The 18,622-nt window shown below is 40.1% G+C and overlaps 1 protein-coding gene across 1 annotated transcript in view; it reads right to left on the bottom strand.

Moving 5' to 3' along the window:
- Nucleotides 1–18,622, bottom strand: part of LOC126278078 (vacuolar protein sorting-associated protein 51 homolog) — a 106,232-nt gene that overhangs the window by 40,358 nt on the left and 47,252 nt on the right. The window contains exons 7-8 of the mRNA XM_049977914.1: nucleotides 12,901–13,019; nucleotides 9,960–10,160 (exon numbers count right to left, since the gene is read on the bottom strand). Coding sequence (XP_049833871.1) covers nucleotides 9,960–10,160; nucleotides 12,901–13,019 — 320 coding nt within the window. The remainder of the gene's footprint in view (nucleotides 1–9,959; nucleotides 10,161–12,900; nucleotides 13,020–18,622) is intronic.

Here is an 18,622-nt window from a genome sequence, read left to right as displayed (position 1 = left end):
TGAGAGACTGGTGAACACCGGTTTCGGACATTTTGAGACAAAGTGAACAGTTACATTCAATATAAATGTTGGTAATATCTTTGGCAACCATTGTATTGCTTTGGAAATACGTGGTGCTGTGGAGGTCTCCTCTATTGTAGTCAGTTCACAACACCAGCTCACTGAGATTCCCAAAATGCACACCTGTCTACATGTGTGTCTACATCCATGCTCTGCAAACCACTGTAAAATGAACAGCAGAAGCTATTTCACAATGTATCACTTATTAGCGGAGAGTCCTGTTCAATTTGAATATGGGGTGTCTGTGCACACTGCAATTAGTCTAATCAAGTCTTCATGGTCCCTATGAGAGCCATGCATAAGTAGATGACGTATATTTCTAGATTCCATGCCTACTACTAGTTCTTGAAACATGCAGAGCAGGCGAATGCAAACTATAGTAGCTGCAGTGATGAAATCAGCTGTTGACTCCAGCTGTGCTGTATGCATCTGGGATTTAACTGCTGGTCATGGTGGTCAGCATGGCCAAATAATGTTTATCTCTTGTAACTGATTTATTGTATGAATAAGAATCCACTGTAGCTACCTTATTTACCTGATTATAAGATGAAGTTTTTCCCCATATTTGTCATTAAAACATATGGAGTCACCTTATAATCACAGATTAAACTACTGCTGCTGAGCTCAACATTTACAGATGAAGTTTTGACTATTAAGATTTTGTAAAAATTTATTTTGTGTAGTTCCATAGGGTTGGGCTTAGCAAATGAGGCTTTCATGTGAATAGGCTTAAGATTTCCTGACACAAGCACTGGATGCAGTATCAACCTTGCTGGAACAATCACATGACATTTCACTCGCAGTGCTAGTGTGAGGCATAGTAGAGAAACTATGAAATAGCCACAACAGCAATCTAATGCTCTGCTTTAAAACTCACAATTTTGTGAAACAGTGGAGGCAATAACATTAAATTACATCAACATACAAACTTTTATTTTATTTGAACAAGTTTGCAATAAAAGTTTTCCTACCTGTATGGGTACCATACACATACATTTATGTGGCTTTTGAGGAAAAGGTAACATTCATCTTGTCTTTCAAAAACCATTAATTGATTCTGAATCCAAGTCAATATTCTATTTGGTTATGAGCAACAGTGGAGGCAATGATTAACCAAGTGAGTTGCAAACAACAAATTCGGTTGCTGTCAACACATTAAACTACTGGGAAAAAATGTCACCAGCTTTTAATCATCTTTAGAACAAGCTGGTGACATTAAGATGAAATGAGAAAGAAAATTAATCCATAACTAAATATCAACAACAGCTCCCTGCCGCCAGTGGATAAGCAGCTGCCAGCAGCAAGTTGTATAACTGTAGCTCACTTATTTGTTACATAGTTTAATTCTTAATTTCTTCTTGAGTTTTTGGGTACTTGCATTATTTAATTCATAAATTTCGGGCGTATTATAGTATTTGAGAGTTGTAGCATCACGTTTTAGTACCTGAATAGTGTAAATTTGCGTAGTCTCCTTCTGCCGCCGAACAGTGTGTCAGCAGTGCGCAAGTAGCAGCATTACTGCAGTTACTAAGCAATCTTGTATTTTAATACCCATTTAAATTTTGTGTCAAATTGTTTGTGCTCTCTATAGATTAGTTCAGACGTTCTTTGCACAAGAGTATTTAGCATGGATAGGGACTGCGACTGCTGTTTTCGGATGCAGGCTGAGTTGGCATCCCTTCGCTCCCAGCGTCAGGCAGTGATGGCTTCAGTCACACAGCTTGAGACTGTTGCCAATGGGCATCACTGTGGGGGTCCGGATGGGGGTTTGTCGGGGACGGGCAGCTCGTCCCATGCATCCCCCGATCAGATTATGGTTGTGGCTGCCCGGTATACTGCCCACATTGAGGCTGAACCCTCACCGTAGTAGAGTGGTAGGTCGTCTCGAGGTATGGTAGGGGGCGAAAGACATTCCGGAGGGCTGAACGGAAGGCCTCTCCAGTTTGTCTGACGAACAGGTTTCAGGCTCTGTCTCCGGCTTATACTGATCTTCGACTGGATATGGCTGCTTGTCCTGTTCCAGAAGTTGCCCCTCAGTCTGCAAGATCCAGGCGGTCGCAGAGGGTGGGCTTACTGGTAGTTGGGAGCTCCAACGTCAGGGGCCCCTTACGGATATGGCTGCAAGGCAGGGGAAGAATCCAATGCGCACTCCGTGTGCATACCGGGGGGAGTCATTCCAGATGTGGAAAGGGTCCTTCCAGATGCCATGAAGGGTACAGGGTGCACCCATCTGCAGGTGGTCGCTCATGTCAGCACCAATGATGTGTGTCACTATGGATCGGAGGAAATCCTCTCTGGCTTCCAGCGGCTATCTGATTTGGTGAAGACTGCCAGTCTCACTAGTGGGATGAAAACAGAGCTCACCATCTGCAGCATCGTCGACAGGACTGACTGTCGACCTTTGGTACAGAGCCGAGTGGAGGGTCTAAATCAGAGGCTGAGACAGTTCTGCGACTGTGTGGGCTGCAGATTCCTCGACTTGCACCATAGGATGGTGGGGTTTCAGATCCACTGGATAGGTCAGGAGTCCACTACACCCAGCAGTCAGCAACACGGGTAGCAGGGTCTGTGTGGCATGGACTGGGCGGTTTTTTAGGTTAGATGGCCTCGGGCAAGTACAGAAAGTGCAACAGCCTCAAAGGGTGCGGGGCAAAGTTAGGACATGCGGGGACCAAGCAGCAATCGGTGTTGTAATTGTAAACTGTCGAAGCTGTGTTGGTAAAGTACTAGAACTTCAAGCGTTGATAGAAAGCACCGAAGCTGAAATCGTTATAGGTATGGAAAACTGGCTGAAGCCAGGGATAAATTCTGCCCAAATTTTTACAAAGGCACAGACGGTGTTTAGAAAGGATAGATTGCATGCAACGGTGGCGTGTTTGTTGCTGTTAGTAGTAGTTTATCCTGTAGTGAAATAGAAGTGGATACTTCCTGTGGATTATTATGGGTGGAAGTTATACTCAACAACCGAGCTAGGTTAATAATTGGCTCCTTTTACCTACCTCCCGATGCAGCAGCATTAGTGGCAGAACAAATGAGAGAAAATCTGGAATCCATTTCACATAGATTTCCTCAGCATATTATAGTCTTAGGTGGAGATTTCAATGTACCAGATATAGACTGGTACACTCAGATGTTTAGGACGGGTGGTAGGGACAGAGCATCGAGTGACATTATACCGAGTTCACTATCCGAAAATTACCTCGAACAATTAAACAGAGAACCGACTCGTGGAAATAACATCTTGGACCTATGACAACAAACAGACCCAAACTTTTTGACTCTATAAGCGCAGAACAGAGAATCGGTGATCATAAGGTGATCGCAGCATCCCCGAATATGGAAGTAAATAGGAATATAAAAAAAAAAGGAGGAAGGTTTATCCGTTTAGCAAGACTAATAGGAGGCATATTTCAGACTACCTAACAGATCAAAATGAAAATTTCTGTTTTGACACTGACAATGTTGAGTGTTTATGGAAAAAGTTCAAGGCAATCGTAAAATGTGTTTTAGACAGGTACGCGCCGAGTAAAACTGTGAGGGATGGGAAAAACCCACCATGGTTCAACAACAAAGTTAGGAAACTACTGCGAACGCAAAGAGAGCTTCACTCCAAGTTTAAACGCAGCCAAAACCTCTCAGACAAACTGAAGCTAAACGACGTCAAAGTTAGCGTAAGTAGGGCTATGCTTGATGCCTTCAGTGAATTCAAAAGTAAAATTCTATGTACTGACTTGACAGAAAATCCTAGGATGTTCTGGTCTTACGTTAAATCAGTAAGTGGATCGAAACAGCATATCCAGACACTGTGGGATGATGATGGCATTGAAACAGAGGATGACATGCATTAAGCTGAAATACTAAACACCTTTTTCCAAAGCTGTTTAACAGAGGAAGACCACACTGCAGTTCTTTCTCTAAATCCTCGCATGAACAAAAAAATGGCTGACATCGAAATAAGTATCGAAGGAGTAGAAAAGCAACTGAAATCACTCAACAGAGGAAAGTCCACTGGACCTGACGGGATACCAATTCGATTCTACACAGAGTACGCGACAGAACTTGCCCCCCTTCTAACAGCCGTGTACCGCAAGTCTCTAGAGGACCAGAAGGTTCCAAATGATTGGAAAAGAGCACAGGTAGTCCCAGTCTTCAAGAATGGTCGTCGAGCAGATGTGCAAAACTATAGGGCTATATCTCTGACATCGATCTGTTGTAGAATTTTGGAACATGTTTATTGCTCGCGTATCACGTCATTTCATTCCCCCTCCTTGAATGGACCCTGCCATTGGTGGGGAGGCTTGCGTGCCTCAATGATACAGAGTCTATACAGGGGCGATGTTCTTGAGGACAATATTATGGAAATGGAAGAGGAGGTAGATGAAGATGAAATGGGAGATATTATACTGCATGAAGAGTTTAACAGAGCACTGAAAGACCTAAGCTGAAACAAGGCCCTGGGAATAGACAACATCCCATTAGAACTACTGACAGCCTTGGGAGAGCCAGTCCTGACAAATCTCTACCATCTGGTGAGCAAGATGTATGAGACAGGAGAAATTCCCTCAGACTTCAAGAAGAATATAATAATTCCAGTCCAAAAAGAAAACAAGTGTTGACAGATGTGAAAATTACCGAACTATCAGTTTAATAAGTCACAGCTGCAAAATATGACCTCGGGAAAGATCAGTTTGGATTCCGTAGAAATGTTGGAACACGTGAGGCAATACTGACCCTACGACTTATTTTAGAAGAAAGATTAAGGAATGAAGATTGGCAATGGCAAAAGTGTCAGGACATCGTTTCTGAAAGTATTTGTATGGAGTGTAGCCATGTATGGAAGTAAAACATGGATGATAACTAGTTTGGAGAAGAAGAGAATAGAAGCTTTCGAAATGTGGTGCTACAGAAGAATGCTGAAGAAGATCAGATGGGTAGATCACATAACTAACGAGGAGGTATTGAATATAATTGGGGAGGAGAGGAGTTTGTGGCACAAATTGACCAGAAGAAGGGATCAGTTGGTAGGACGTGTTCTGAGGCATCAAGGTGGTGGTGGTGGTGGTTAGTGTTTAACGTCCCGTCGACAACGAGGTCATTAGAGACGGAGCGCAAGCTCGGGTTAGGGAAGGATTGGGAAGGAAATCGGCCGTGCCCTTTCAAAGGAACCATCCCGGCATTTGCCTGAAACGATTTAGGGAAATCACGGAAAACCTAAATCAGGATGGCCGGAGACGGGATTGAACTGAGGCATCAAGGGATCACCAATTTAGTACTGGAGGGCAGTGTGGACGGTAAAAATCATAGAGGGAGACCAAGAGATGAATGCATTAAGCAGATTCATAAGGATGTACGCTGAAGTATGTACTGGGAGATGAAGAAGCTTGCACAGAATAGAGTAGCATGGAGAGCTGCATCAAATCATTCTCAGGACTGAAGACCACAACAACAACAACAATATATCATTTCTGGAAACCCAGAATCTACTCTGTAGGGATCAACATGGATTCTGGAAACAGCGATTGTGTGAGATTCAACTCGCTTTATTTATTCATGAGACCCAGAAAATATTAAATATGGGCTCCCAGGTAGAAGCCATTTTCCTTGACTTCCAGAAGGCATTCGATACAGTTCCCCACTGTCGCCTGATAAATGAAGTAAGAGCCTATGGAATATCAGACCAGCTGTGTGGCTGGACTGAAGAGTTTTTAGCAAACAGAACACAGCATGTTGTTCTCAATGGAGAAACGTCTACAGACGTTAAAGTAAAATCTGGTGTACCACAGGAGAGTGTTATGGGACCATTTCTTTTCACAGTATATATAAATGACCTAGTAGATACTGTTGGAAGTTCCATGCGGCTTTTCGCAGATGATGCTGTAGTATACAGAGAAGTTGCAGCATTAGAAAATTGCAGCGAAATGCAGGAAGATCTGCAGCGGATAGGCACTTGGTGCAGGAAGTGGCAACTGACCCTTAACATAGACAAATGTAATGTATTGCGAATACATAGAAAGAAGGATCCTTTATTGTATGATTATATGATAGCGGAACAAACACTGGTAGCAGTTACTTCTGTAAAATATCTGGGAGTATGCGTACGGAACAATTTGAAGTGGAATGATCACATAAAATTAATTGTTGGGAAGGCGGGTGCCACGTTGGGATTGATTGGGAGAGTCCTTAGAAAATGCAGTCCATCAAAAAAGGAAGTGGCTTATAAAACACTCGTTCGGCCCTGTACTTGAGTATTGCTCATCAGTGTGGGATCCGTACCAGGTCGGGTTGACAGAGGAAATACAGAAGATCCAAAGAAGAGCAGCGTGTTTCGTCACAGGGTTATTTGGTAAGCGTGATAGCGTTACGGAGATGTTTAGCAAACTCAAATGGCAGACTCTGCAAGAGAGGCGCTCTGCACTGCGGTGTAGCTTGCTGTTCAGATTTCGAGAGAGTGCGTATCTGGATGAGGTATCGAATATATTGCTTCCCCCTACTTATACCTCATGAGGAGATCACGAATGTAAAATTAGAGAGATTCGAGCGAGCACGGAGGCTTTCCGGCAGTCGCTCTTCCCGCGAACCATACGCGGTTGGAACAGGAAAGGGAGGTAATGACAGTGGCACGTACATAAAGTGCCCTCCACCACACGCCATTGGGTGGCTTTTGGATTGTAAATGTAGAATGAATGACTTCACTCTATCGCAGGAAGAGCAAAAGTTCGAGAATTGGACTGAACCGTGATTGTGATCTCTTATTTTTGTTTTAGTTGCTGTTGCTACATATGACCTACACCCTAGAAGATATTGCCATCCACGTTTCACTGTTACTCAAGTACATCACTATGGAGGGTTCGAGGGGGACCTATGATCAAAGTGGGGAGGGAAGAGGTGAGTGGGCAGCAAATTTTGCCGTGCTGCAAATCATGGGAATCTGTCCTGCATACTTTGACTTTTTCTGAATATGTGGCATGTTTAAACTACAGTTTGCCTGAACCCATTTGTGCTTGGAATCAAATTGATTTTACAATTAGACAAATACTCAACAATAGCTCACATTTCCACAGAAAATGCCAAAAGTCTACATTGGGGCCAATGGAATTATGACACGTTTTGTGCAGCAACATTGTCAACGCTCAGTGTAGGATGTGACAGGAGTGACTGGGTTTTGTCAGATACTGCTTTTACACGGCCAACAAAAGAGCGGCGGGCAGATGATATGATCAGAAGCAAGAGACATTGTAACATTTTCACGTTTGTATTGAAGCAAAATCCGTTGTGTGTTCAGAGGGAAAGAAACAAGGCAGCTGTATTCTCAGGTCCCACCATAAGCACAACCTCAGACATTGCAACACATTCTTGTGGTAATGGAGATGTAAGGGTCTTAGCTGTCCTGTTAGGATGATGATGATGATGATGATGATGATGATGATGATGAATAAAAATAGTGATACCACAGACAACAGGCTAAGTGAACAAAAAAGGCAGTGAAGATATTAATGAAAACAATTCCTTTTTGTTTATTTTATTTCTCTTTGTATTATCAAAAAGTAGACAGTGAATAAAAGCTGTAAGTTTAGTATATGTGTAATATTAACTTTTGTAGGTAGATACCTTATGTCAATAAAAGTTTGCAATTTTGATTGGGCAGATAATTTTAAAAAATTCTTTTTTCTCAAGGAGCCTCTTAAAAAAAGGGGAGGGGGTCGTCCTATATTCAGGGTCATCTTGTACTCAGGTAAATATGGTACATCTTCTCATAATCAGATTTCTTTTAATAAGTTGAGTAATATTGGTTTTGTTACTTTCCACCAATTCCTTGGTAAATCATTTGGTGCTGTCATCAGGCACACAGCAGTTTTTATTTTATTTATTTATTTTGTGATTATGCTTTTATTGACATTTAAAAGACTCCCTAACTATGATGAGCAGCACTTTAACCCGCCAGGAAACCTTTCTCACTTCATAGTTTGAAGTTAAGAGTACTAGATAACACATCCAATAAAGGAACAATGATGTCACTCAACAACTATATGCAGGGTGTGAATCCTACCTGGTAGGAATTATTAAAACTTTATTTCAACCACTATGCATTTCATTGGTCATGCTGTCATCATAAGATGGGTTTCATTCTGTTTCATATATGTATTTTGAATTTGTATCACGAACATGTAACATGCTTTTAACAGCCAGTGATCATATGAGAAGATTAAGTGCAACTCTGCACTACAGGTGAGATATTAACATTACTTATAGTTTTGGAAAGTGTAACACACATTTCTACAGAACTGAAAAATATCTACTTCCTGCATATCAAAAGTGAAATAGTTACTGTAGTGATAAACACAGATGATGTAGTATGACAGCATACAGTAAGTGTTTCACATCTGTTATACACTACATAAGGATATTATTTTTGTAGAAATATACATAATAGAATTCAGTGCTGTAATTAAAATACATACTTTGCAACTAGTGGAAGATGACACCTAACCTTCTCATCTCATTTTATCACCGGCTACCAAAACATATCACTGGACTCGCATTTGGGAGGACGACGGTTCAACCCCGTCTCCAGCCATCCTGATTTAGGTTTTCCGTGATTTCCCTAAATCGTTTCAGGCAAATGCCGGGATGGTTCCTTTGAAAGGGCACGGCTGATTTCCTTCCCAATCCTTCCCTAACCCGAGCTTGTGCTCCGTCTCTAATGACCTCGTTGTCAACGGGACGTTAAACACTAACCCCCACCACCACCAAAACATATCATGCATGTGCAACAAATGTAATTGTAGATGCAAAAAAGAATCAAACTCTCTTGACAATAACATAATACGAGGGGATTCTGAAAACTAATGCCTCCAAATTTTTTATTCTGTTCTCAAAATGGACTGAGGTATTAAACATCATGCATATTACTCAGTCCACTTCCCTGCTTTGCTGACAAGTTGCAACCCACTGCCACTAGAGGGCTCCAAATCGTAGTGTGTAACACAACAGTATGTAATGAAACTATGTCCATACATGTGAAACAGCATGTGGTAATCGAGTTTCTGAAAGCACAAATTCAAAGAGTTTGTCAACACATGGAGCACCCTCTATTTCGGTATGACAATGTCAGACCACACACAAGCACTGCGGCATCTGCAACAATCCAACTCCTTGGGTTCACTATTATCAATCATCCTCCACACAGTCCTGACTTTGCCTCTGATTTTCACCTGTTTCATCAACTGAAGAACACTTTCGCAGTCTTCACTGTGATAGTAAGGAACCAGGGTAAGCAGATGTGATGTTGTGGTCCCATCAACAAAGTCAAACATCCTATGGCGACAGTATTAATAAACTGGTTTCTCTTTGGGAGATATGTGTTTGTCATCAGGGTGACTACACTGAGAAGTAAATATGTGCACATGAAGCATAAAGATGTACAATGTTAATAAAGTTCATTTTATTTACGATTTTTCACATAAAAAATTTGGATGTACCGCTTTAAGTAGTTTTAAAATTTTCAGACTTGAGTCCAGTTGTTTCCTGGTTAATTTGGGCACTGTACTAAGATTTTCTGACTCAGATTTTACAAATTTATGCAAATCAGAATTATGCTTTCCTTGTCCCACTATCTGATCATTATAATTGTTTTACAACTAACCGAAAGATAAATTACTTTCTTTGCTCATGACAACAATAGGCAAAATGCATATAAACAGTCTGTCGCTCTCCTTGTACATCTACTTTGCCACAGTACATCACATGAGATACGCCATGAGTGACATGCTGTACACCACATATCTTTGAGGCAGCCATAATAATGTGACTTGACAGTGGACATGGAAGTTATGAAATAACGTAGAACACAATCTAATATTAATTAGGTAAATCTCAGATCTGAACTGAAAGAGACTAACCTGGCAAAGTCTGATTCTGCCAGAAGAGTATTAACAGCCTGAAGCCGCCGATGAAAACGATCAAGTGCACGGACCAAAACCGCTGTATCGCCTGTATCTTGTTCTTGTTCCACTCTGTTACTCATGAGCTCAAAGTAGTTCTGCATGTTTTGGAGCACAAAGTTGTTCAGTTGAGTTGTTGCGACTGAATCTAAATCATCACTGCATCAAGTATTACACCATCAGTCTTAATATGATATCATTAAAAATATACTGACATTACAGGTGGAGAAAAGAATGGCATACAGTTATCCTGGAGGAAACACACACAGTTCAGTTATATATATAATAGAAATACATATTGCATATCTTTTATCAACACCAACTAATTATCACTCATTTATTTGTTTAGGGCCCATTTTATTACATTTGTGATATAGAACTTGTATTTTATTAGAGTATCTTAAGTATCACAGATCTTTATGATCAAAATTATACAGACAGTCAAGGATACTAAACTCATTATTTCCAGGAAGGAACCAAATGTCAAGAATTAATATTTTATGTGGTTCATCTTGAATGGGCAATGAGAGAGGAGCACATGTTTCTAAATGGCTTATGTTTCACAACAGACAAATACCTACTGCAGTAATACTGGTGATGCAACATTGAAAAAGAACACACAATAGTCTGTGATACATGGGAAAGGGTGAAGTTTTGCTACTTTTCATCAAAGATGGAGCATTACTTATTATGGAAACTTGCAGACACATATTTAATGTATGGTGCAGCAGAATGTAGTGTCTGTAAAGCTAAACACGTGAGCAGAGAAACGTTTTGTAACAAATGTCACCCTACTTTGAAGGAATTTCCTATCATACACAGAAACATCATAGAAATTGGTTTGATAAAGCTACAAAGAGCTGGCTCGTAAAAAATGTTTGCACAGTAGAATTTGAGGAGATGGAATTGAATCATGTGGAAGAAGACTCGTAAATGAAAACTTGTCAATTTGTCTGTGAAATGCATACTGCAAAAAATACACTGTGGAGAATATGGTGTAGCAGCAATTATTCCCCTATAAATAAACAACATGTGCAAGCAATGGGACAGTTTTGTCAATGGATTATCTGATACAATATTACAGTGGCAAACTTCCTACAGTTTGAACTATTTATGTAGCAATAGCCATGTCTGGAGTAATGAAAATCCATACATAACTCATATCAGATCACTAGCAGCAATTCTCTACAAACCTTGGGCTGAAATTATGCAAGATAGATGAATAGGTCCTTACTTTCTGGCATCCATTTCAGTGGTCCACATTATGTGGTATTCATTTGAAATGCACTGCTGTAGTTGTTGGGAAATTTAGCTCTTATTCCTCACGAGAGGGTGTGGTTTCAATGCAACAGGATGCTGTACAACTTCAGTATTAATATTCATGAGCATATCGAAAACACATAATCTCATCATTGGACTGGACTGGAATCTTTCCCCCCTTTGGAGTTACACAGAATCATTGACATGTGAAAAATCAGAAAAAACTGGAGAGGAACTAGTTGGTAGCGTTCCAAGTGCCTGTCACATTCTGTAACAAGATGAGACATATTTGAGAGGACAAACAAAATTTTATGTGCTGATGTAATGCTTGCACTGAGATTGCATTCGCCACTTTGAACAGTTTCTCTAAACTCAAGTTGTTCATGACAACAAAAAATTTCCAGCTATTAGTTCCTAATGTTAAAGTACTCAGTACAGTATCCTTTACAAGCTATGTAATGATGGTCCTACATGTTGAGAACATCCCGTATATAACATTTAAAAATATTATGAAAAATAATGTCACACAAAGCATTAGCAAACATAAAATTAAAATTATTTTTCTTATTGCCTGCAAAGAACATTTGTAATGTATGAGTGAAGATAATACACATGCACCAAAATAAGTTAGGATAGTACATTTAAACTAATGCCATCAACTGTTTACTCTGTTCAGTGTTTTGAGGAATGCCTAGACATTACTGCTACTTTGAATCTGTTACTCATTATGGTGCAATCTCCTGTGCAAATTCAGCATCTTTATATAAAAACCAACACACACTTGACACTTTTCATTTCTACCACAACTACAGCATCTGCCACAAAGAGAATTTAAAGGTTCCAACATGATGTTTAACACTGGAGTATATGAAGTTAAAAACAACAATAAAATAAAAGCCAGTAATAAATTTAACATGGAGCTTGGTTCCCTGAAAAGGCTGGTCTTTGCTCTTCTGGTGGAGAAATGTTGTTATTCTACTGACAAATTTGTAGACGACAATTTCATAGTGCGAATACAAAAATTATTTATTTTATTTGTATACTGAAAACTAGTATGTATTTGTGTAGCTATATCTTAGAAATGGATTTAAAATAATGTAAATATTTTTATTTCTGTTAAAAATGTTCTTATTGCAAATCCTGACATGTCTCCTACATATCAATCATATGATCTGAAAATTGTAAGTAACAAGATGAATAAATCACATTTCATGTTTCTCCACAATTTCTCCACTGAAGATACACAAGATCAATTATAACAAGATAACGTTCAATTACTTAGTCTGAAAGGTGCACAGCAAAGGATGAAATATGGTAAAATATTTGATCTCTGTAACTATCTTGGTATTCAACAATGAACATATTATACAACAAAAAACAAAAATAAATATAACAGTCTGTTGATGATGAAGCCATATTGAACAACCACAGAAGGAACTCACTCATAACCTTTTGCAAGGAAGTTTCTCAATATTAACTATAATCAATTCTGGGGATAGCAATTAATACCATTACCAGTCCTTAAAGTAACTTAAATGTAGTAGTTATATTTTCCTTTTTTATATGAAGATATTTGATTTACTTCTGTAATATTCTGTAATAAGGTGCTATCATAATACTTAATCCTTTAGTATTGTACCTCTGGTTGGGATCCTGAGAGCGTGGTCTATTCAGGAACATATCATTATATGATGCAACAACAAGGCAAAGGTCACTGAGAAATCCTGAACTACCAGCATCAACAAATTCTATCATATCCTAAAACAAACAAATTCAAAGTGCAAGAGAATAAAACATTTACATACATAACAGCATGCAACAGTAAGACATAAACAAATATTAAGTTAACTAATACACATAATATTATGAGTAATATGAAAGATACTATTGTTATACAAGAAGTCAGAGCTCTAGTTCATTTGTAGCAGCTCTCTATGGGCTCCAACCTTTTTTCATCATAATGTGATTTTTAAAATTACTGAAGAGTAAGAGGGAGTCTGCATTTCCTAATAGACAAAATATTTGCTAGCTGATATGACATAAAGATAATTTTGAAGTTATAGTACTGACAAACATTTGAGATTAATTTTTAAATTATAATACAATATATAGTACAATATGAAATTTTCTTAAAAAGTTATTTATTCAAGCAATTACCAGTTATGGATGTGCCTTCCAACCTTACTATGGTTACATATCCTATTATTACAAAGTGAATAAAAATCAGACATTTAGGTTTTGGCCAAAGCCTTCTTCAGAAAAGGAAACACACACACACACACACACACACACACACACACACACACACACACACATTCATTCACACAAGCAAGAACATGTCATGCACACATGACTGCAAGCTCCGTCAGCTTGGATTGGAATGTAACTGTCACATTTAATGGAAGCAGCAATCAGGAGGGGTTCGGGAAGGGGAAGGAATAGCAGGGTACAGGACAGAGGAGAGTGTGCACGAACTAGAAGGATGTACAACAAGACTGCTAATAGATGCAGTGTTGTGAGGCTGCTGAGCATTGAGATGGGGAGGGGTTGGGGCAGGAAGGAGAAAAAGAAAAATGGGAGGAGCAGACAAGGGGAGAGGCAGGCAGGTGCATTGGTAAAGGCAGCACACAGAGAGGTTGAGGGAATGTAAACTGGGAGAATATGTTGCAAAGATAGCTCCCATCTGCTCAGTTCAGGAAAGTTGGTGGTGGAGAGGATGATCCAGATGGTCTGGGTTGTGAAGCAGCCATTGATATCAAGCATATTATGTACAGCTGATTGTTGTGCCACATGGCTACTTTGCTCTTGGCCACAGTTTGGCAGTGGCCGTTCATCCTGCTGGAGAGCTAGTTGATAGTCATTCCAATATAAACAGCCAATATAAAAAGGAGCATGGCTGGACAGTGGTATCAGCTGGGAGAGACAGGGGGCAAAGTTGGGATTAGGTTGGATTTGGTTGGAGGGATTGATGGCAAAAAAGTGTTTCCATAGCAGAGATAAGGGAAAGAAGAGTAGGTCTTTGACAAGTCCAACATGGTTACATCCATCAATTTCACCTGGGCCTCCACAACCCAGAGTCCCACCTTCCTGGACGTCGACCTCCTCCTCAATAATGGCTCCACCCAAACCTCTGTCCACATCAACACCACAAACGATCAACAGCACCTGCATTTCGACAGCTGTCATCCTTTCAACACCAAAAAACCCTTTACATACAGTCTGGCCATCCATGGACAGCATTTCTACAATGCAAGAACTCTTTTGCCCAGTATGCTGAGTGTCTCACCGCAGCCTTCATAGACAGGCACTACCCCTCTGAACTTAGTCTGTATACAGATCTCCTGTGTCATTTTTACGCACATCCCCTATCCTCCCACCTCCCCCAAGAATCAGTTACAAAGGAATGCATCCTTTGTCACCAACCAACAAAACCACACCCTTCTTATGATTTTTATTACCTATCATCTTACCCTGAAATGAGGGACATTCTACCTGAGATACTTCCCACTCCTCATAAAGCGGTGTTCCATCACCCACCCAACCTCCCCAACATCCTAGTCCATCCGTATGCCACTCCTAATCCCAACCCCTTGCCACAGGGATCATATCCCTGTGGAAGACCCAGGTGTGCCAAATCCACCCACCCAGAACTTCTTATACCAGCCGTGTCACAGGCTTATCATGCCCCATCAGAGCTCGGGTCACCTGTGAAAGCAGCCATGTTGTATACCAGCTCTGCTGGAATCATTGCACATCTTTTCCCTTCCCTGTTCCTCTCTTTTTCCTTTTCCACTCCCTGAAGGCCACTTTCCAGAAGGCCTCTACCAATTGTTTGACTCTTCCACCTATAAAATTTGTCAGAGTGATCCCATCCCAGAAGACCAACATAACCTCCAATGCCTGCTTAAACCTTAGGCCCTTCCCAGAAAGTCTCCCCTGAACCCCTTTGTTCCTCATACCTCTGACCCTCCACACACCCACCTTCTACATGCTCCCCAAAATCCACAGACCCAACATTGCTGGTTATTGTGCCCACACTGAAACAATTTCAGCTCTCACTGAGCAACACCATCAACCAAATGCATATAACCTAGACTCCCACGTCGAAGACACAAGCCACCTCCTTCACCAACTCTCCGCCATCCCCACCCCTCTACCTCATGGATACCTACTCATCACTGATGATGCCACTTCCCTATACAAGATGCTACTCAAAACATCAGAGAATTTCACAGTGCCAGTCAAATCAGTAGCAGTAAGGCATTATGCTGCTAGATGTCTCAAGGTACAGATCTTAGTTAGTGAGGCATACAAGTTGCGTCATCTTTGGCACACGCACTTGTGAGTTGTTGTGGTGTAAGTCAGCACTTCTGCGAATTGTGAAATGGATAACATTTAGGAGCAACAGATTTGCATCAAATTCTGTTTCAAGTTGAAGAAAACTGCAGCTGTCCGCAGCTCGTGGTCGTGCGGTAGCGTTCTTGCTTCCCACGCCTGAGTTCCCGGGTTCGATTCCCGACAGGGTCAGGGATTTTCTCTGCCTCGTGATGACTGGGTGTTGTGTGATGTCCTTAGGTTAGTTAGGTTTAAGTAGTTCTAAGTTCTAGGGGACTGATGACCATAGATGTTAAGTCCCATAGTGCTCAGAGCCAACCAAAACTGCAGCTGAAACCCATCCCATGCTGACAGAGGCGTTTGGTGAGAGAACACTGAGTCAAGGAAGAATGTTTGAGTGATTGAAGCACTTTGAGGAAGGTCTCGAATCAGTGGAGATGACAAACATTCTGGTGGTCGACCATCAACATGCTCAACACCGGAAATGATCATGAAAGTGCAAGACATGATCTATGAAGACAGAAGATAGAAAATTCACAATGTCTGTAACAGACTTGGGCTGTCATACAGTACATTATGGTACATGACAACTATTTCTAGCCAGTGAACTGGACATGAGATGAACTGCAACAAAATTTGTCCCATGTCTTCTCAGCATCAACTAATGAAAACTCAGAATTCAGACGTACGTTAAGCTGCACCAAAGAGTTTGAGAATGTTCAAAATTCTCATCCTGAGTCATAACAGGTGAGGAATCTTGGGTCTAGGATTATGACTCTGAAACAAAGCAGCAATCATCATGATGGAAAACACCATCTTCTACAAGATCGTCTGAAAAAAGCTCGTCAAGTTCACAGGAACGTGAAGCAAATGCTGATTTTTTATTTTATTTATTTATTTATTTTTTTTTTTTTTTTACGACATTCGGAGAGGACTTTGTTCCACCTCATCAGCCTGTCAATAGGCAGTTTTAGTGCAAGGTTTTGAGATGACCGAGGGGAAATGTTTGCCACAAATTGTCAGAGTGGTGGAAAAAGGAAGACTGTTTGCTGCACCATGGCAATGCAGCCACACAGACCTTGCTCACTCTGAAGAAATTCCTGTGCAAAAACAGCATTGGCAATAATCTCTCACCCTCCCTACTTGTCAGACCTAACCCCATGCGACTTCTACCTGTTTCCAAAGATGAAAATCACATTTAAAGGCCAATGTTTTGAGTCGACTGAAGACGCGAAGGTGGAAACGCAATGGTGCTGGGGATGGTGGTCATGTGTATGGGGGGTGTTATTGCTTGATTTAATGAATGTGTGTGCGTGTTTTTCCTTTTTTTTTTTTTTTTTTTTTTAAGGAGGCTCTGGCCACAAGCTAAATGTGTAACAGTCTTTTCATTGTGCCTGTCTCCAACTCAACATGTCATTTTTACAATGAGTAGCAGTCCACCATTTGCAGGTACAATACATGTTACAAACACATTTATTTAGGCTATCAAACTATGTGAGCTGTTTCTTTCTTGTCTGCAACAAATCCTGTAAATACAGGTACATCTTTCTTTTTTCCCAGCATGCCAATAGCAGGGCATGACAAATTTTATTATGTTTTCCATTTGCATTATGCCAGCATTGATTGCACTAATTAACATAACAAAACTTTTTGGTCAGTGGTACAGCCATCTGCTGCAGGACTATCTCCACAGTAGTTCTTCTGCTAAATGCACATGTGTCTTTTCTATGTATTGCTATGAACAATAAAGTTTAAATATTTCCAGCTTTCTGTCTCATCATTCAACAGTAATCATCTTCACTTGCATCCTCTTCACAACAGTGACGAACATCAACAACAACTAAGGATTATCCTGCATCCTTCATCTCAGCTCTTACGCGACAACAATGGAACCATTTCACAACTGTAGTACAAGGTAGTGACTTATACAGTGTTCAGTTTAGTGCTTCCATCAATAGGAACAACCTTCTCTTATTGTAAAACATGAAAGTGACATTTTTTTTGGGGCTGAGCCGATGACATCGACAATGAGATCCATATGTCTGAAGAATGTCTACAGACTACTGACCTTCTGGGTGACTTTGTAATGAATACAGGAGAATGCCCAACAACTCTATCAATCAATGCCAAACTGAGTAACTGCTTGCATAAAGACCAGAGGTGGACTAACATTTTATTGACTTGCTCAATTTGTGAAGCTGTTTCTCTTGAATGAGTCATCCAATTTTTCTGAAATTGTAATCAGTTGTTTGACTTTAAATGTACATCACAACTAACAATTTTCATCCCATTTGGATACTTCCTTCAAGCTGTGTCTGTTTTTATCTGTTTTTAACATGATGGGATCAATACCGTAAAACATAATGTTTTGAACATACAACTGAGGTAACCTGAGAACCACTTAATGCTTCATTTATTTACTTCACTTTGAGCCTTGAACCTTATCCATTTCCTGTATGGCATTTGATTGGCAGTGTCATTTATAGGTGTCCAGGAATTCAAAGGGGCAGTGCACATCTATAGCACTGTTGCCTTACACCAATACTGATTCTTTAATAAATGTCTGGGCGCTGTTCATAAATATGATGACTAATGTCCTTATTGTCCCAGTCTCTTTGTCACATAATAGTTCACTAGAACTTAATATAAACTTTATTCGTGATTTTATCCACTGTGGTTGCCTCATCCGCTCACTGCCTCCTTTTATATTTAGTTCACTAAAAATTTCTCGGGTCATTTTTATTCTACTGTTTATTTCTTCTGCTATTCATCAAGTCATTGTCTCCAATGGCACTAAATATAAAAACTCAACTGTTTTACAATTTCACTGTTAATTTATAGTAATTTATTTTTGTTATGTAGCTTATACATTATTTTAGTCCAAATGTAATTGATTTTCAGATCTACATTCAAAAATATACTATTAGATTCTATTCTGAGTTTGTTTTTAGTGTACCATTGCTGCATCAGAAAGATAACATTTATTGTTTTACCTCTACCTTTAACCCTCGACCCGTCATGTGGAG

The sequence above is a fragment of the Schistocerca gregaria genome, chromosome 6 (genome assembly GCF_023897955.1).
Source record: "Schistocerca gregaria isolate iqSchGreg1 chromosome 6, iqSchGreg1.2, whole genome shotgun sequence".
NCBI classification, from domain to species: domain Eukaryota; kingdom Metazoa; phylum Arthropoda; class Insecta; order Orthoptera; family Acrididae; genus Schistocerca; species Schistocerca gregaria.
This window is presented reverse-complemented; position numbering and strand designations above follow the sequence as displayed.